The sequence below is a fragment of the Cucurbita maxima genome, unplaced genomic scaffold, assembly GCF_002738345.1.
Source record: "Cucurbita maxima cultivar Rimu unplaced genomic scaffold, Cmax_1.0 Cma_Scf00011, whole genome shotgun sequence".
Classification (NCBI taxonomy): Eukaryota; Viridiplantae; Streptophyta; class Magnoliopsida; order Cucurbitales; family Cucurbitaceae; genus Cucurbita; species Cucurbita maxima.
In genome coordinates this window covers 2,251,037-2,270,617 of record NW_019272027.1, presented here as the reverse complement: position 1 = coordinate 2,270,617, position 19,581 = coordinate 2,251,037, and the positions used below count along the sequence as shown (strand labels likewise).

The window sequence follows — 19,581 nt, the reverse complement described above, 5'->3', positions numbered from 1 at the left end:
TAACAGGTGGTAATGTCGGGAAATTACACGTGTCAACATTTGGTTGGTTCTCTCTCTCTCTCTCCAATTATTGTCGGTATACAACGTTTCTCTTCTCGATTTCTTTATGAAACTTAAAGATGGTGTTACAGGAAAGAGCTAGGGATTGATTTCATGGCTTCGTGTGAATTGTAGCTTAAGTTATTCACCTCGAAAGTTCATTGGAACTATTTTCTCGTCGGAGTTCAAGCCAGATAACTTCTTATTCGGCAATCATTTCTAGAGGTTTTTAGAGCTCGATTTATTCATGGAAATTCTTCCTTATTCTTCCCTCCAGCTAAAGGAATTGTTTTGGAGAAACGTCTTTTAAGTACGTGGCCTTAATTTTGAAAATTGTTCATCAGACTGCAACTTACTAGAAACACATAATTTTCGTTTTCTTGGGCACCTTGTTCTAGGACGTTTTAGCTCTCGATTTCTTTATCAAAATTACTCATCTCGATCTTCTTAAGCTAAAGGAAGGCTCAAATTTAAGAAAAAATGGACGGTAGATAGGTATTCGATCCTTATCCCAAATTCGTGCCTCAAAATGACTTTCTTCAATTGGAACTTAAATCCCCGGGACACAAATTACTGACACAATATCTTTCACTTAAAGATGTGAATGAGAAATAGAATACAAATATCAACTAATACTTACAAATAAGGAAAATATAAATAATTAAATCCAGATAATAAAATAAAATATATTACAAATTAAATCATAAATAGAAAAATATTAACCTATTTATTGCAGTCAGATAATGGCTAGGAGGATTTGAAAGGCATTATGGCACTAAGATTTCCAAGGCTTAGCTCAAGATCCCACTACTCATCGTATTTGGTTTGGTATTGCTACTGCGCATGACTTCGAAAGGCATGCTGATATTACTGAAGAACGTCGGATCAATTCATTAGCGGCTTTACCGAGTGTTTGAATAGTTCAATCCTCGTTCAATACCGTAAAATAGTTTTACCGAGTGAAAGAAGAATCGACCAGGAGAAGAAATAGAAAAAGAAAGAATCAAATATGCGAGGCCGAGTGAAAGGAGGTGATTCGAGAAGAGACAGTAAAATAGCTTGACCTTATTCTTTTCTTACCGTTCAATCTAGTTCAGGACTAATATAAATATATTCTATAACTAATATATTCTCTAAATATTAACGGATTACTATTATTTCAAACTAGTAATAAGTTGCACTAAATTTTCACAATTTGCTCAGGATGTAATACGGCCGTGGAGCTTAATGTTATTATTTTGGATATTACACCAAACCTCAGACCCCAATCCAACAAACTGACTGACTCGACTCCAATGTGACTACAACTCGACTAGGTCAGTTGCCCAATCCAACATTTGTTGACTGATTCAAAGATGTCAAGAGGTAATTTCTTAGAAATTCATAAGAAAATAGTTGATGAACATTGAGGAGAGACCGAGGGACTTGGTCCCCAAGGTGTGAGGAGACGATCATTTATAAGGCTGTTCCCGATTCACTCTCTCCTTTTGCGTTGTTATTGGGGTTTTTGACGCAATTTCTTCTCGTAGATTGTTTCGAAACTTTTGAATGGATTCAAATCATTTGGGGCCTGCTCAAGGTGGAGAATCCGAAGTCGATGCCGGGGATTGGAGGTCTCAATTGCAGCCGGATTCTCGGCATCAAATTGTCAACAGAATGTATGATTTCTTGCTTCTTTCATGCATGTTTGAGAAATCTGTTTGAGCTTTTGTAACTTTTTGTTTCATAGTTCGCTGCTTAGACTAGTTACTATGGGATGGATTTGTGAATTAAGCTATGAACGGCAAACCTTTGGAAGTATATAATCATCCTCGACCTTATTTTACCATTTCCTAGATTTGTGTATAACCGATGGATGCTAACTGATTCCAAAACCTAGTTCTATAATTATCTCCTCCATTTTTCCATTTCTGGTTTGAAGATATGGAAGGTTAGGTTTTATGGAGGCGGTTCCTATTTGTTTCTTTGAACATAAGAAGTATAAGTTATTTGAAGTAGCATGGATCCTATTGAATTTTCCTCGACTGTTCTAAAGTCCCTTTCTTCAAAATGCCTAAGTGTGAGATCCCACATTGGTTGAAGAGGGTGGAACGAAACATTCCTTCTAAGGTGTGAAAACCTCTCCCTAGTAGACGTGTTTTAAAATTGCGAGGCTGACGATGATACGTAACAGGCTAAAACAGACAATATCTGTTAGCGGTGGGCTTGGGATGTTACAAATGGTATCATAATCAAACACCGAGAGGTATGCCTGCGAGGACGCTAGGCCCTCAAGGGGGGTGGATTGCGAGATCCCACAACCTTCCTTATAAGGGTGTAGAAACATCTCCCTAGAAGACACGCTTTAAACCGTGAGGCTGACGACAATACGTAACAAGCCAAAGCGGACAATATTTACTAGCGGTGGGCTTGAGCTATTACAAATGGTTTCAGAGTTAGACACTGGGTGGTGTGCCAGCGAGGACTTTAGGCCCTCAAGGGGGGTGGATTGTGAGGTCCCAACGAGACATTCTTCTTAAGGGTATGGAAACCTCTCCCTAGTAGACGTGTTTTAAAACCGTGAGGTTGATAGCGATAAAGGGCCAAAGCGAACAATATCTGTTAGTGGTGAGCTTGGATTATTACAAATGGTATCAGAGTCAGACATCGGGCAGTGTGCCAGCGAGGATGCTAGGCCCTCAAGGGGGTGGAATGTTAGATCCCTAGTAGACGCGTTGTAAAATAGCGAAACATAACGGACCAAAGCGGACAATATCTTCTAGCGGTGGGCTTAGGCTGTTACACTAATATTTTGAATCATGAACGTGAATTACTGCGGTAGTTTTTTCTTCCTGAACAGCTTCCCATGCTTTTGTGTTTAATAAACTTGTCAGCCATCATCTTTTCCATTTTTATGTAGAATGGAGACATTGAAGAGGCTCCTTCCCGTTTCTGATCCCGAGGGATTGAGGAAAATTGCTGTAAGGTTCGAGGAAAAGATTTATACTGCCGCTACTAGTGAGGTACTTCCTGCTCACTTGTTATAGTTCTCAAGGATTGTAAGAACAAACATTATCTTATTTATGTTTTGCCCATTTGCTATAACAATAAGATTCCAATTTGATTTGGTTCCTAAGATTTAGTTCTGTACTGAAAGATACTTTTGTACAAGAACTTGTTCATAAAGCCCTGATTTATTATGCTATGTAGTGTTGCACTAAATAAATACCAATTATATTTTGAACCTCTGATTTCAGTCAGATTACCTAAGGAAAATAACTGTGAAGATGCTTACTATGGAACCCAACTCTAAGAAGACCACTGCATTACCACCAATGTCTGCGCCCACGATCAACTGCCGAATTCGTTCGACCCGATTCACATCTCCGCCGCCGAATTCTGGCTTTCATTCAGCCCTAAACCACGAGTAAACTCCATAACAGCCTTACTTTCCATCCTTGAAGGACTCTATTCAATCTCTCTTTTTGCTTTGTTATTGGGATTTTGACGCAGTTTTTTCTCATGGGGTTGTTTCGGAACTTTTGAATGGATTCGAATAATTGGAGGCCTGCTCAAGGTGGAGAACCCAGAGTCGATGCCGGGGATTGGAGGTCTCAATTGCAGCCGGATTCTCGGCATCAAAGTATCAACAAAATGTATGATTTCTTGCTTCTTTCATTCATATTTGAGAAATGTGTTTGAGCTTTTGTAACCTTTTGTTTCATAGTTCGCTGCTTAGACCAGTTATTATGGGATGGTTTTGTGAATTAAGTTATGAACGGAAAAACTTTGGAAGTATAGAATCATCCTCGACCTTATTCTACCATTTCTTAGATTTGTGTATAACTGATGGATGCGAACTGATTCCAAAACCTAGTTCTATAATATTATCTCCTTCATTTTTCCATCTCTGGTTCGAAGATATGGTAGGTTAGGTTTTGTGGAGGCGGTTCCTATTTGTTTCTTCAGGTATTAGCCCCTTCTTTGAACATAAGAAGTATAAGTTATTTGAAGTAGTATGGATCCTATTGAATTTTCCTCATCTATTCTAAAGTCCATTCCTTCAAAATGCTAATTGTGAGATCCCACATGGGTGGAAGAGCGGAACAAAACATTTCTCATTAAGGTGTGGAAACATCTCCCTAGTAGACGTGTTTTAAAATTGCGAGACTGACGACGATAAGTATCGGGCCAAAGCAGACAATATCTGTTAGCGGTGGGCTTAGGATGTTACAAATGGTATCAGAATCAAACACTAGGAGGTATGCCAGCGAGGGCGCTAGGCCCTCAAGGGGGGTGGATTGTGAGATCCCACATTGGTTGGAGAGGGGAACGAAACATTCCTATAAGGGTGTAGAAACCTCTCCCTAGAAGACACGCTTTAAAACCGTGAGGCTGACGACAATATGTAACGGGCCAAAGCAGACAATATCTACTAGTGGTGAGCTTGGGCTATTACAAATGGTATCGGAGTTAGACACTTGGCGGTGTGCTAGCGAGGACTCTAGGCCCTCAAGGGGGGTGGATTGTGAGATCCTACATTGGTTGGAGAGGGGAACGAAACATTCTTTATAAGGGTGTAGAAATCTCTCCCTAGAAGACACGCTTTAAAATCGTGAGGCTGACGACAATACGTAACGGGCCAAAGCGGACAATATCTACTAGCGGTGAGCTTGGGTTGTTACAAATGGTATCAAAGTCAGACACTGGCCGGTGTGCCAGCGAGGACTCTAGGCCCTTAAGGGGGGTGGATTGTGAGATCCCACATTGGTTGGAGAGGGGAACGAGACATTCCTTTTAAAGGTGTAGAAACCTCTCCCTAGAAGACACGTTTTAAAACCATGAGGCTGATGACAATACGTAACGGGCCAAAGCGGACAATATCTACTAGTGGTGAGCTTGAACTGTTACAAATGGTATCAAAGTCAGACACTGGACGGTGTGCCAGCAAGGGATCTAGGCACTCAAGGGGGGTGGATTGTGAGATCCCACGTTGGTTGGAGAGGGGAATGAAACATTCCTTAGAAGGGTGTAGAAACCTCTCCCTAGAAGACACGCTTTACAACCGTGAGGCTGATGACAATACATAACGGGCCTAAGCGGACAATATCTACTAGCGGTGAGCTTGGGCTTGTTACAAATAGTATCAGAGTCAGACACTGGCCGGGGTGCTAGTGAGGTTTCTAGGCCCTCAAGGTGGGTGAATTGTGAGATCCCACATTGGTTGGAGAGGGGAATGAAACATTCTTCCTAAGGGTGTGGAGACCTCTCCCTAGTAGACGTGTTTTAAAACCTTAAGGCGGGGAGCGATAGGAGGCCAAAGCAGAGTCAAGAGACTGGGCGGTGTGCCAGCAAGGACTCTAGGCCCTCAAGGGGGTGGAATGTGAGATCCCGCATTAGCTTGAGAGGGGAACGAAACGTTCCTCATAAGGGTGTAGAAACCTCTCCCTAGTAGACGCGTTTTAAAACAGCGAAACGTAACGGGCCAAAGTGAACAATATCTGCTAGCAGCGGGCTTAGGCTATTACACTAATATTTTGAATCATGAACGTGGATTACTGCGGTAGTTTTTCGTTCCTGAACAGCTTCCCATGCTTTTGTGTTTAATAACCTTGTCAGCCATCATCTTTTCCATTTTTATGTAGAATGGAGACATTGAAGAGGATCCTTCCTGTTTCTGGTCCTGAGGGATTGAGTGAGCTGAGGAAAATTGCTGCAAGGTTCGAGGAAAAGATTTATACTGCCGCTACCAGTGAGGTACTTCCTGCTCACTTGTTATAGTTCTCAAGGATTTTAAGAACAAACATTATCTTATTTATGTTTAGCCCGTTTGCTATAACAATAAGATCCCAATTTCATTGGGTTCCTAAGATTTAGTTCTGTACTGAAAGATACTTTTGTATAAGAACTTGTTCATAAAGCCCTGATTTATTATGCTATGTAGTGTTGCACTAAATAAATACCAATTATATTTTGAACCTCTGATTTCAGTCAGAGTACCTCAGGAAAATATATGTGAAGATGCTTATTATGGAACCCAACTTTGAGACGACCACTGCATTACCATCAATGTCTGGGCCTATGACTTCCAATCAACCTTAGAAACGCCTGCAATTACTCTCCCACAACATCCAAAATAACACTGCTTCTTCTAATGTATTTACCAACTCTCAGAGGCCAATTATTGGCTAATAAGGTGAATGAGTCTACTGGTAGTACTGGTAGAACGTGTTAGCGTTGGAATGAGGTATTATATGATAATTGAAACTGTTCTGAATCTTGAATGTTCGTGAGATTGTTTTGAATGAAATATTATATGATAATTGAATTAATCTTGAATGTTCATGATATTGGTTTGAATGAAATATTATATGATAACTGAAACGGTTCTTAATATTGTTTTGAATGAGATATTATATGATATTGTTTTGAATGAGATATTGTATGATCATTGAAACTGTTCTTAATCTTGAATATTCATGATATTGTTTTGAAGGAGAAATATGATAATTGAAACGATTTTAAATTTTGAATGTTCATGATATTGTTTTGATAGTTTTTCATGTTCGTATCACTAAATGAAACTGTTATGAAATCTCATGCATATTTATGACTTATCGGCGACAATAACATGAAGAGGGACTTAGAGTGACGTTGTGTGAGTGAAGAGTAGATGCGTGGTGATCCAAAATCAAGCAGAGACGTTAGAAGGAAAAAGAATCAATCGAAGATTAGGGTTGCGATTTGCGTGACAGTCGGGTGAAGAAGAAACGACCCGTGGACTCTGGGCACACATTTGCAGCCACTGACTTCGTGCAGCCCATGATGGCCCTTAAGCTAGGCCCACGAAATGCTACGCATACGGCCTAGCATACGCACCTCTCAAACCACAAAACTCGTGCGGTCCAATAGACGCAAGCGATCTGTGCGCCTGAGCAATCTGACCCGAAGTTCGCGCCTCGACCCGATATGTCATTTCATGCTATGAAATGTTTTAAGATGTGGAGATTTATGATGGACAACCTCTAAGATATGTTTCAAAGATTATGCTATGAATGAAATTATTTTGTAAGAGTTGTCTTGCACGATTTGTTTACAATGAAAAAGCACGATTTGTTTACCATGAAAAATGTTGAGATCTCATGCATAAATGTATGTTCACATGCATAGGGATATTACACCTTATGATGAGTACGGATGCGTACGTTATGAAAAGGAAAATGATCATCATGTTTATCATGATGCTACGACAGTCGTTATTCCATATGAATGTTCAACAATAGCACCAGAGACACTAGCTTGACCAACACTAGAATTTCTGTTTGAATTTTGGGCGTTGGGTGTGATGTGGTGTGCCTCCTTTGGAACATATTCAAATTTGGTGAAGATCCAACGATTGAAAATGAAGATACGGTAGATTTTTTTAGGACTACTCACGGCCATGAATATGATTTTCTGATTTGTACTAATTTTCGTAATTATTTTGAAGTTCAAGGGTATTTTGGTAATTTTTCATTTTTTTTTTTTGAAGGACTCAAATGCCTCAAATTACTTCTTAGGGTATTGAAAATAACTTGCTTTCAAGACTCTTATTTAAATGTCTCAATTTCTTTTCTGAATGTTTTGGGTGCTTAATCTTCGATCCTTATTTTGGATATTACACCAAACCTCAAAGCCCAATCCAACAAGCTTACAGACTCGACTCCAATGCGACTAAGACTGGACTCCAATGTGACTACGACTGGTCTAGGTCAGTTGCCCAATCCAACATCTGTTGACTGATTCAAAGATTTCAAGAGGTAATTTCTTAGAAATTTTTAAGAAAATATTTGATGAACATTGAGGAGAAACCGAGTAACTTGGTACCCAAGGTGTGAGGAGACAATATTTATAAGGCTGTTCCCGATTCACTCTCCTTTTGCTTTGTTATTAGGGTTTTGACGCAATTTAGATTGTTTCGAAACTTTTGAATGGATTCAAATCATTTGGGGCCTACTCAAGGTGGAGAATCCGGAGTCGATGCTGGGGATTGGAGGTCTCAATTGCAGCCGGAATCTCGGCATCGAATTGTCAACAAGATGTATGATTACTTTCTTCTTTCATGCCATTAATACCTATTTGAGAAATTTGTTTGCGCTTTTGTAACTTTTTGATTCATAGTTCGCTGCTTGGATTAGTTACTATGGGATGGTTTTCTAAATTAAGCTATGAACGGCAAAACCTTATTCTACTTTTTCTTAGATTTGTGTTTAACTGATGGATGGGAATTGATTCCAAATGGTTGTTGAAGATTGTTGGGAGGGAATTCCATGTTGGCTAATTAAGAGGATGATCGTAAGAAATACTATCTTCATTGGTATGAGGCTTTTTAGAAAACCAAAAGCAAAGCCACGAGAGTTTATGCTCAAAGTGGACAATATCATATACTTGTAGAGAGTCGTGATTCCTAACATGGTATGAAAGTCATGCTCTTTACTTAGCAATGTCAATAGAATCTTCAATTGTCGAACAAAGAAATTGTAAGTCTTGAAGGTATAGTTAAAAGTGCTCCAGAGAAAGGAGTCGAGCCTTGTTTAAGGGTTTAAGGGGAGATTTTTCGAGGGCTACATAGACCTCTGGGGAGGCTCTATGGTGTAGTAGGGAAGAATCGGTGAGAATTATTCGTAAGGGTGTGGAAACCTTTCCCTAGTAGACGCGTTTTAAATCCGTGAGGCTGACAGCGATATATAACGGACCAAAGCGGACAATATTTGCTAGCGGTGAGCTTAAACTGTTACACTAATATTTTGAATCATGGATGTGGGTTACAGCTATAGTGTTTCGTTCCCAAACAGCTTCCAGTGCTTTTGCGTTTAATAAACTTGTCAGCCACCATCTTTTCCATTTTTATGTAGAATTGAGACATTGAAGAGGCACCTTCCTGTTTCGAGTCCGGAGGGATCGAGTGAGGTGAGGAAAATTGCTGTAAGGTTCGAGGAAAAGGTTTACACTGTCGCTACCAGTCAGGTACTTGCTGCTCTCACTTGTATAAAGCCCTGATCACTGAGCGGTCATTTAGGGGCCTTAGCTGGTGATCCGGGTTGTTTCCCTCTCGACGATGAAGCTTATCCCCCATCTTCTCTCTATTATGCTATCTACTAAATACAACACTGAGTACTCACCAATTCTATTTTGAACCTCTGATTTCAGTCAGATTACCTAAGGAAAATATCTCTGAGGATGCTTTCTATGGAAACCAAGTCTGGGACGACCCCTGCATTACCATCAATGTCTGGGCCTATGGCTTCCAATCAACCTTAGCCACGCCTGCAATTACTCTCCCAGAACATCCAAAATAACACTGCTCCTAATGTATTTAACAACTCTGTGAGGCCAATAATGTAAATATACTTTATTCGCTAATAAGGTAAATGACTCTACTATTATTAGAACGTTTCATTGCTTAGAATAAGATATTATGAGATATTATATGATAATTGAAACTATTCTGAATTTTGAGTGTTCATGATATTGGTTTGAATGAGATATCATATGATAATTGAAATTGTTCTGAATCTTGAGTGTTCATGAGATTGGTTTGAATGAGATATCAATATGATAATTGAAACTTTTCTGAATCGTGAGTGTTCATGAGATTGGTTTGAATGAGATATTATATGATAATTGAAATTGTTTTGAATCTTGAGTGTTCATATTAGATGATAATTGAAATTGTTCTGAATCTTGAGTGTTCATGAGATTAGTTTGAATGAAATACTACATGATAATTGAAGCGGTTCTGAATCTTGAACGTTCATGAGATTGTTTTGAATGAGATATGATATGATAATTTAAACTGTTATGAATCTTGAATGTTTATGAGGTTGTTTTGAATGAGATGTTATATGATAATTGAAACGGTTCTGAATCTTGAATGTCTATGATATTGTTGTGATAGTTTTTCATATTGGTATCATTAAATAAAAATGTTTCAGAATCTCACGCATATTTGTGACTTCATAAACGCTATGTTTACAAAGGCTATGTGTAATTAAAAAAAAACCGGCACGATTATTTACCTTTTCTTGGTCACTCTTTCTTTCTTATACACCTTGAAATTCTTTCTCAACAAGAAGTTAAAATTCCGAGAAATTTCTTAAAAATTGAAAAAAATGACATTTCCGTCTTAAATGCTGACCTTTTCCATTTAGATGCCTAAAATTACTTCTTAGGATAGTGAAAATAAACTCATTTAAGACTCTTGTTCTTGTCTTGTTTGAATGTCTTAATTTCTTTTCTTGATGTTTTGGGTCGATCCTTATTTTGGATATTACACCAAACCTCAAAGCCCAATCCAACAAGCTGACAGACTCGATTCCAATGTGACTACGACTGGACTATGTCAGTTGCCCATTCCAACATCTGTCGACTGATTCGAAGATGTCAAGAGGTAATTTCTTAGAAATTCATAAGAAAATATTTTATGAACATTGAGGAGAAACCGAGGTGTGTCGATTCTTCACTCTCTCCTTTTGCTTTGTTATTGGGGTTTTGACGCAATTTCTTCTCGTAGGTTATTTCGAAACTTTTTGAATGGATTCAAATCATTTAGGGCCTGCTCAAGGTGGAGAACCCGAAGTCGATGCCGGGGATTGGAGGTCTCAGTTGCCGCCGGATTCTCGGCATCGAATTGTCAACAGCATGTATGATTTCTTGCTTCTTTGAGAAGTTTGTCTGAGATTTTGTAACTTTTTGTATTCATAGTTCGCTGCTTAGATTAGTTACTATGTGATGGTTTTCTGAATTAAGATATGAACGGCAAAACCTTTTTCTACCTTTTCTTAAATTTGTGTTTAACTGATGGATGCGAACTGATTTTTCCAAAACCTTATCGAAGATTGTTTGGAGAGAATTCCACGTTGGGAAAACCATAAGCAAAAGAGGTTATGCTCAACGTGGAAAATATCATACCATTGCAGAGTGTCGTGATTCCTAACTTGGTGTCACAGTCATGCCCTTAACTTAGCAATATTGATAGAATCTTCAAATGTCGAACAAAGAAATTGTGAGCCTTGAAGATGTAGTCAAAAGTGACATAAGTGTCAGAACAAAGGGTGTACTTTGTTCGAGGGCTCTAGTGAAAGGAGTCGAAGGTGTACTTTGTTCGAGGGCTCCAGAAAAAGGAGTCGAGCCTTGTTTAAAGGGAGATTGTTCTCGAGGGCTACATAGGCCTCGGAGAGGCTTTATAATGTAGTTTGTTCAAGGGAAGGATCGTTGAGAATGGGTGAGAGTGGTGATTTAAAATTATCCTGTTCACTTTTATATTTCTGGTTTGAAGATGTGGTAGGTTAGATTTTGTGGATGCGGTTCCTATTTGCTTCTTCAAGTATTACCCCCGTCATTGAACATAAGAAGTATATCTTATTTGAAGCAGTATGGATCCTATTGAATTTTCCTCAACTGTTCTAAAGTCCATTCCTTCAAAATGTCTAATTGTGAGATCCCATATTAGTTGGAGAGGGGAACGAAACATTCGTCGTAATGGTGTGAAAACCTCTCCCTAGTAGACGCGTTTTAAAACCGCGAGACTGACAGTGATACTTAACGGGCCAAAGCGGACAATATATTTTAGTGGTGGGCTTAGGCTATTACAAATGGTACCAAAGTCACCTAGCGAGGACGCTAGACCCTCTAGGGGTGGAATGTGAGATCCCACATCGGTTGGAGAGGGGAACCCTAGACCCTCAAGAGGTGATTGTGAGATCCCATATCGGTTGGAGAGGGGAACCCTAGACCCTCAAGAGGTGAATTGTGAGATCCCACATCAGTTGGAGAGGGGAACCTTAGACCCTCAAGGCGTGGATTGTGAGATCCCACATTGGTTGGAGAGGGAACGAAACATTCCTCGTAAGGGTGTGGAAACCTCCATAGTAAACGCGTTTTAAAACGACGATACATAACAGGTCAAAACAGATAATATCTGCTAGCGGTGAGCTTAAGCTGTTACACTAATATTTTGAATCATGGACGTGGGTTACAGCTATAGTTTTTCGCTCCCGAACAGCTTCCTGTGCTTTTGCATTTAATAAACTTGTCAGCCACCATCTTTTCCATTTTTATGTAGAATTGAGACATTGAAGAGGCACATTCCTGTTTCTGGTCCTGAGGGATTGAGTGAGTTGAGGAAAATTGCTGTAAGGTTCGAGGAAAAGGTTTACAATGCCGCTACCAGTCAGGTACTTGCTGCACTCACTTGTATAAAGCCCTGATTTATTATGCTATCTACTAAATACAACGCTGAGTACTCACCATTTCTATTTTGAACCTCTGGTTTCAGTCAGATTACCTAAGGAAAATATCTCTGAGGATGCTTACTATGGAAACCAAGTCTGGGACGACCACTGCATTACCATCAATGTCGGGCCCTGTGTCTTCCAATCAACCTTAGTCAGAGAACATCCACAATAACAATGTTTCTTCTAATGTATTTACCAACTCTCAGAGGCCAATATACTTTTTATTGGCTAATAAGGTAAATGACTCTACTATTAGAACGTGTTTAGAATGTCTTAGTACGTCTTAGTGTTGGAATGAGATATTATATGATAGTCTTAGTACTTCTTAGTGTTGGAATGAGATATTATATGATAATTAGAACTGTTATGAATCTTGAATGTTATATTATATGATAATTAGAATGGTTCTGAATCTTGAATGTTCGTTGAGAACGGTTCTGAATCTTGAATGTTTGTTGAGAACGGTTCTAAATCTTGAATGTTCGTTGAGAACGGTTCTAAATCTTGAATGTTCGTTGAGAACGGTTCTGAATTTTGAATGTTTATTGAGAACGATTCTGAATCTTGAATGTTCATTGAGAACGATTCCGAATCTTGAATGTTCATTGAGAACGGTTCCGAATCTTGAATGTTCATTGAGAACGGTTCCGAATCTTGAATGTTCATTGAGAACGGTTCCGAATCTTGAATGTTCATTGAGAACGGTTCCGAATCTTGAATGTTCATTGAGAACAGTTCCGAATCTTGAATGTTCATTGAGAACGGTTCCGAATCTTGAATGTTCATTGAGAACGGTTCCGAATCTTGAATGTTCATTGAGAACAGTTCCGAATCTTGAATGTTCATTGAGAACTGTTCCGAATCTTGAATGTTCATTGAGATTGTTGTGATAGCTTTTCATGTTCGTATCACTTAATGAAAATGTTACGGAATCTCACGCATATATAACAGCGTCATAAATTTCATGGAAACAACAGTCCACGAATGCTACAAAACCTTGCCTCTTCCACTCGTAAATCATCCAAAAGTTCTCACGTGCTCATCTGCAGCAACACAGTAGCAATACACAAGGATAAAACGTTTCGAACGTGTTGGAAAAACCCTGCATTTATGGACTTGTAAGTGACAATAACATGAAGAGAGACTTAAAGTGACATTGTGTGAGTAAAGAACAAACGCGTGGTGGTTGGAAATGTAGTCGGGTGAAGAAGAAACGACATGTAGACTCGGATTCGGACTCAGAGCACACCATCTGCAGTCACTGACTTCGAGCAGTCCACAACGAAGCATAATATAGGCCATGAAATGTTATGCATACGCCCTAGCCGACACAACTATAAACTAAATATATATTTCTAAAAATATATATAATAGACTTTTATAATTATTTTGTTTGACCTATTGAACTAGTGATAATAATAAATTGTTACTAATGAAACAGTTGTAAATAATACTTTGTTCTCCTCTTTAATCAACGTGAGATCTCACAATCCAACCCACTTCAGGACCTAGCGTCTTCACTGGCACATTGTTTGGTGTCTAGCTCTGATATCATTTGTAATAGCCCAAACCCATCGTGACAAATATGATCTACTTTGATCGGTTACGTATAGTCGTCAGCTTCACAGTTTTAAAACGTATATGTTAGGGCCATACTCTTATAAAAAATGTTTCGTTTCCTCTCCAACCAATATAGGATCTCACTGTGAAAAACTAAATTATTACCCGTTCTCGAGCTAAAGATATTTTTAACATTCAACTTTTAAAGCTCTTGTCAAATACACCTCGATGTCCACTACAACTTTTATTAAAATCCAATAGAAAGACAACTAGTTTAGAATTTTTCATCATTGATAAGTTGAAGCTAACACATTATGAATTTCAACAAGAAATTGAAAACTGAAAACTTTTGCCCATTCCATTTCCATAAACTTTCTTCTTTGTAATGATTCTAAAATTTAGTACATCCTTTCTATACTTCAATGTACTATCTTACTCAATGTATAATTTTATGAGTTTATAGGGCTATTTATAAAATAAATTTTAGTTTTTAATTTCGGGAATCTTGAGCTCGGGATTGCTACTACGACATAAAATTTATGACGACTCGATAATCCTGATCAATTTAAAAACATACATCTAACAAATATAATTCGACATAATTCAGTGGAAGTTCATGCAAAAGACACCGTAAATACATCATCAAAATATGAGCATAATAGAATATTAAGAGTCGGGAATCGAAATCCAGATCTATCTCAACTCATTTAGTCCTACGGGCTCGTATAGCTCTTCTCGTTCTCATCGTTCAACTCCTTAGAGCTCATCTATCTTATTAAGGGTATCTTGGAATTTTAAGATTATCTAATTCACTTTTTTAATATTCCCTACAATTATTCTTCAAATCATACATATACATAATTCATCGAGGCACGACCTAGTCATAGCTTCGTTACTGAGTGCGTACATTTATTTAGTTATTCGTTTTCTTCAACTCTTATATTGGGTATTATCCACGAACCTTTTCAATTCATTCCACGAAATACAAGCCAGTTGATTAAAATCAAAATTATTCAAACCCCTCGAGTAAGTTGGGATAGTTTTACCAAGGAAGAAACCAGATCAAAACCCTAAAACTCAGCCAACTCCCGTGTGTTCATTACAAACTTTTTTTTAAAAAAAATATAAAACCTAAATAAACCCGACATCCTTTTTTCTTCGAGTTCAACAACCGTTAATAGTAAGTGATTTAAAAAATAATAATTTAAAAATAAATAAAAATGTAAAGGAAAGAGCTTAATTATTGAATTAAAAAAAGTTAGTGAAGAAAGTGAAATGGAAAACTCAGTTACGTCAATGTCTATAAACAAATCCCATTAAAAACTAAAATTAGTAATTTAATTATTATTATTATTATTATTATCTTCACTTATACGTCACATTAATTTAAATTTTAATTATTAATTTAGAATAATTGTGTTCAGTTACTTAAAATATATATTATTTTTTTTTTTCGTGAGGGTGGGGCCCACTTGAGGCATGCCCACAACCCTAAGAAATAGTTGATTGCATTTTTTTTTAAATATACTTTTTAAATCATTATAATAATTTTTTTTAATATTTATTAACAAAAATTATTAAATATCGATAAAATATCATGCAACTCCTCAACCAATGTGAGATATCACAATCCACCCCGCTTCAGGGCCCAGTGTCCTTACTGGCACACCGTCTCGTGTCTATCCACAAGAATAGCACATCATACATTGTCTAGCTCTGATACCATTTGTAAGTAATGATCCAAGCTCATGCGAGCAGATATTGTCTTCTTTAGGCTTTCCCTATCGGGCTTTCCCTCAAAACTTTAAAATGCGTTTGCTAGAGGAAGGTTTCTACACCCTTATAAATGATGTTTTGTTCTCTTTCTCAACCAATGTGGGACATCACACCTCCCGAGCGTGCAATTGAAAAGATTTTAATAATGAAAAATATATATATATATATATATATATAGTTTAAAAAAAACAATAATTGTTGATGAGTGTGTAGGGACACATGACACTCCCATGATGTGGGCCCACTGACTTACGAAATTGGTCCACGACCAAACCCATTTTCGCGCGTGACACGTGGGCGTAGCAGGTGGAGTGGCGTAAGCGTGACGTGTGATGATGCTTCAAAGTCTTCCATTTTCACACTATTTTTTTTTAATAATTAAATTTGAAACTACAATTATCCAATTCCATATTTTTCATATATTTCTAAATTCCAATTTTATATATTATTATTATTATTTTTTCATTTCAATATTAACATAAGGTATAAAATCATTGCATATAAAAATAAATTGCACAAAGAAAATTATGAAATAATAGAAAATATCTCGATTTTAGATAAGTACCGACAGACATGAATTGTCCGTCTTTAACCAAATTTCATCGAACATGTCTATCTTACTATAACGAAGAGAAATAGAAATAACATTATAAAAAAATCGAAAGGTCTTAGTAAATTATTAGAAAATTCAAAGACATAGAAAGAAGATTACTAAAACCTAATCGAGGGCAGTACATATGTTTTGTCGATAGGGTCGTAATTGAATGAACATGCACATATGAATGATGTATATGGCCGAGCATAGCTAAGTTTCTGTATGAGTTGTGTTCGATCGGTGAAGGAGAACCTCATATAAAACTCGGCGAAAAAAGAGACTTAAGTTTCCCTTAAGGCTTGACATCAAGCGTGCATCAAGATCATGACTATAACAGCCCAAACCCACCACTAGCATTTACTGTCCACTTTAGCCCATTACATATCGTCGTCACCTCACGATTTTAAAACGCGTCTGTCAGGTAGAGGTTTCCACACCCTTATAAGAAATGTTTCGTTCCCCTATTCAACCGATGTGAGATATGACAATCCACCCCTCCCTTGGGGGCTAGCGTCTTCGTTGACACACCACTTGATATCGAGCTCTGATACCATATGTAACATCCCAAGTCCATCCCATAGCCAAACAAAAAAAAAAAAAAAAAAAAAAAAAATGTGAGATCCTACGTTGGTTGGAGAGGAAAATGAAACATCATTTATAAAGACGTAGAAACCCCTCTCTAGTCGACACATTTTAAAGCCTAAAATGCCTTGAGGCTGATACCGATACGTAACCAGTCAAAACAAATAATATTTGATAGCGGTGGGCGATTTTCTATTCGAGAAAGTGAAAGAGTTCCATTTTCCGCCGCCTTCTTCTTCATCATAATCATTATCTTAGTGTATGATCATCTCTAAGTTCATTGCTTTTTTTTAAGGCTTTGATTTTGATTTGTGTTGTGGGTCTTCATTACATGTGTTTTAGTGATCAAATTGATTGCCTAACTTCACTCTCACGTCATCCTCTTCTTTATAAATATCATCATTCTTCTCTTCCATTCTTCACCTCCCATGGATGCTGCTCATACCCACAACTTCACCCTCCCTCCCGGGTTCCGATTCTATCCCACCGATGAAGAGCTCGTCGTCCATTTCCTCCATCGCAAGGCCGCCTTGTTACCGTGCCACCCCGATGTCATTCCCGATCTCGCTCTCTTCCCCTACGATCCATGGGAACTCGAAGGTATGTTTAACTATATAAGACTTTTTTTTTTTTTTGACCTCTTTTATCTAATCTGATCTTTTTAAATTTTTTAAATTAAAAAAATAAAATTAGACATATCCTTACACTTAAAAAAAGTTCAATAAATGATTTTATCGACCAAAATAGTTTTCATAAATGAGTTTTAAAAATATCTTTTAATTTAAAAAATTTTAAAAAATACTCGCCCTGAAAATGAAATGATAAGACTTGTGAAATCAAAATAGGAGAGGTACTATATTTTAGAAATATATATTTTTATCCATCTTTAATATATTAGTATTATTTATATATTAGGATTGTGGTATTTTAAAAAATTTTAATATTTAAAAAAAATTAATTTAAGGGTATTTTTAAAATAAAATAATTTTTTTGCATTTTTCAAAAAAAATTTAAATGGAAGGATATTGAGGAAAACTTTAAAATTAAAAAATAATTTAAAACAAAATAATGAAATATTAAGTCTCCATTAATTTAAGCTATAAAAAAATATATTTTTATATTCCACGTGGAAGTTGTTGATTGGTTGTGTGTTTAGGGAAGGCGTTGGGAGAGGGCAACCAGTGGTATTTCTACAGTAGAAAAACTGACGCTCGAGTTACCGCTAATGGCTACTGGAATCCATTGGGCCGAGACGAGCCCGTCGTCGCTTCCGCCACCGCCGAAGTCGTCGGAATGAAAAAATATTTTCTCTTCCACGTCGGCCACGTCAAAACCAACTGGGTAATGCACGAGTATCGTCTTTACAACGCCGCCTCCGCCGCCTCCGCCGCCGCCGCCAGTAGATCGTCCAGACGCCGAGGACGTCCAAAACTAGTACGCCACCGTCCACTGAAACCACTTTTTTTTTTTAATGAATAAATATTATTAACCGATTGGATGGTTTCTTCAGGATTACAGCAAATGGGTATTGTGCAGAGTTTACGAGGAAGAAGAAGAAACTGGGGCGGAGCTGTCGTGTTTGGATGAAGTATTCTTAACGCTGGATGATCTCGACGAAATAAGCTTACCGGATCGCCTCCATTGAAGATAAGGATAGGATTCACCTGTTACCAAACACTCCCTTACACGTGGCACTAAATTACCACCCCAACCTACCTCCTTTTTATATTTTCCACTTTTTTTTTATTTTATTTTATTTTTACTCTTTTCTTTTCTTTATGTTTATTTTTATTAATTAGTTCTATATAAATAAAATTAAAAACAAAACTTTTTTAATTTATACAAGAGAAGACTATCTACACAGACAAATACAAATTCTTTTCATGTTTTTTTTTTTAAATTCTGATTCAATCCGAACACACTTGAATTAGTAGAGATTATTTTTCAAAATTGGATCAAACCATAGAATTAATTCTGACGTTAAATTTTAACTTTCTCGATCATGTAAATAAGTAGAAGAGAAAATTAATTAACGAAACACAAAACTAAGGTTCAAATTCTAGTAGTATAAATGGAAACCAAATGTGCTTAAAGACAAAAACATTTGATTCAGATTCAAATCATATCATAAGCAAGATCGATCATGTCAAGTTTTGAATGATTCTAAACATACAACCCGAACTATATAGAATTGCATTTTAACATTATTGAAATATATTTTATCTTATTCTCACAATTTGGTTAATATTTAATATATTTTATCTTATTTTTAAGATTCAATTGGTAACGTATATCCTATAGTTGTGAATATTAATGAATATTGAACTTTTGATCCCACTAACATGATATCAGACAATCATTCTTAACAAACATGTTTTATTTTTAGATTTTATTAACAAAATATTTTCTCTAATTTTTTAGATTTAGTTAGTACCTTGTATCCTATTTAAAGAACATGTTCAATCTCACCTAACATGGTATCAGATAATTATTCTTAACAAACATGTTTTCTTTTCACTCACATAGTGTTTAAAAAAAATCTCAAGAGGTCGTAAAAAATATGATTGCTCTAAACCAAACACACGTGAGTTAGATGAAACTGTTTTTCAGAGTCAAATGAGAGAGTTAACTCTAACGTTAAATTTTAACTTTTTCGTAAATGAAATAATTTATTTATTTACCTTGTGTGATCCCTACCAAAAGCAACATCACATAAAAACTATTGTATCATTTACTTGGTAAAAAAGCACAAGATAAAAAAAAAAAAAAAAAAAA

The 19,581-nt window shown here is 37.0% G+C and overlaps 3 protein-coding genes across 9 annotated transcripts; all 3 read left to right on the top strand.

Moving 5' to 3' along the window:
* The first annotated feature begins 1,282 nt into the window (after positions 1-1,282).
* LOC111486139 (mediator of RNA polymerase II transcription subunit 15a-like) lies at positions 1,283-12,689 on the top strand. Of its 2 annotated transcripts, XM_023133164.1 has the most exons (8): positions 1,283-1,404; positions 1,543-1,697; positions 2,939-3,041; positions 3,276-3,445; positions 3,585-3,674; positions 5,664-5,775; positions 6,010-6,214; positions 12,530-12,689. In XM_023133164.1, exons 2-7 carry the CDS (start codon positions 1,588-1,590, stop codon positions 6,118-6,120), a joined length of 696 nt encoding a protein of 231 aa, XP_022988932.1. In that variant the 5' UTR covers positions 1,283-1,404; positions 1,543-1,587; the 3' UTR covers positions 6,121-6,214; positions 12,530-12,689. The 2 variants fall into 2 exon arrangements, with proteins under 2 accessions (XP_022988932.1, XP_022988933.1); XM_023133165.1 differs by lacking the exons at positions 1,283-1,404; positions 5,664-5,775; positions 12,530-12,689 and having other exon boundaries at positions 1,411-1,697; positions 3,532-3,674; positions 6,010-6,094.
* Positions 7,672-12,659, top strand: LOC111486210 (mediator of RNA polymerase II transcription subunit 15a-like). Of its 6 annotated transcripts, none has more exons than XM_023133257.1 (4): positions 7,672-7,817; positions 7,952-8,098; positions 8,913-9,024; positions 9,208-9,511. In XM_023133257.1, exons 2-4 carry the CDS (start codon positions 7,989-7,991, stop codon positions 9,316-9,318), a joined length of 333 nt encoding a protein of 110 aa, XP_022989025.1. In that variant the 5' UTR covers positions 7,672-7,817; positions 7,952-7,988; the 3' UTR covers positions 9,319-9,511. The 6 variants fall into 6 exon arrangements, with proteins under 6 accessions (XP_022989025.1, XP_022989024.1, XP_022989023.1 ...); XM_023133254.1 differs by lacking the exons at positions 7,672-7,817; positions 7,952-8,098; positions 8,913-9,024; positions 9,208-9,511 and adding exons at positions 10,343-10,447; positions 10,571-10,700; positions 12,122-12,233; positions 12,335-12,659; XM_023133252.1 differs by lacking the exons at positions 7,672-7,817; positions 7,952-8,098; positions 8,913-9,024; positions 9,208-9,511 and adding exons at positions 10,399-10,503; positions 10,571-10,700; positions 12,122-12,233; positions 12,335-12,659.
* Positions 12,690-17,208: 4,519 nt separating the features above from the next.
* LOC111486162 (NAC domain-containing protein 104-like) lies at positions 17,209-18,511 on the top strand. Its single transcript, XM_023133189.1, has 3 exons — positions 17,209-17,406; positions 17,963-18,240; positions 18,317-18,511. The coding sequence occupies exons 1-3, from the start codon at positions 17,235-17,237 to the stop codon at positions 18,449-18,451; spliced, it is 585 nt and encodes a 194-aa protein (XP_022988957.1). The 5' UTR covers positions 17,209-17,234; the 3' UTR covers positions 18,452-18,511.
* The last annotated feature ends 1,070 nt before the right edge of the window (positions 18,512-19,581 follow it).

Coding starts and splice junctions, on each gene's coding strand:
- LOC111486139 (XM_023133164.1), top strand. CDS start 1,588: ATGGATTCAAATCATTTGGGGCCTGCTCAAGGTGGAGAATCCGAAGTC. Junction 1,698..2,938: donor CATCAAATTGTCAACAGAAT/GTATGATTTCTT, acceptor ATTTTTATGTAG/AATGGAGACATTGAAGAGGC. Junction 3,446..3,584: donor CATTCAGCCCTAAACCACGA/GTAAACTCCATA, acceptor GAATAATTGGAG/GCCTGCTCAAGGTGGAGAAC.
- LOC111486210 (XM_023133255.1), top strand. CDS start 7,989: ATGGATTCAAATCATTTGGGGCCTACTCAAGGTGGAGAATCCGGAGTC. Junction 8,099..12,121: donor CATCGAATTGTCAACAAGAT/GTATGATTACTT, acceptor ATTTTTATGTAG/AATTGAGACATTGAAGAGGC. Junction 12,234..12,334: donor ACAATGCCGCTACCAGTCAG/GTACTTGCTGCA, acceptor CTCTGGTTTCAG/TCAGATTACCTAAGGAAAAT.
- LOC111486162 (XM_023133189.1), top strand. CDS start 17,235: ATGGATGCTGCTCATACCCACAACTTCACCCTCCCTCCCGGGTTCCGA. Junction 17,407..17,962: donor CGATCCATGGGAACTCGAAG/GTATGTTTAACT, acceptor TTGTGTGTTTAG/GGAAGGCGTTGGGAGAGGGC. Junction 18,241..18,316: donor GCCGAGGACGTCCAAAACTA/GTACGCCACCGT, acceptor TGGTTTCTTCAG/GATTACAGCAAATGGGTATT.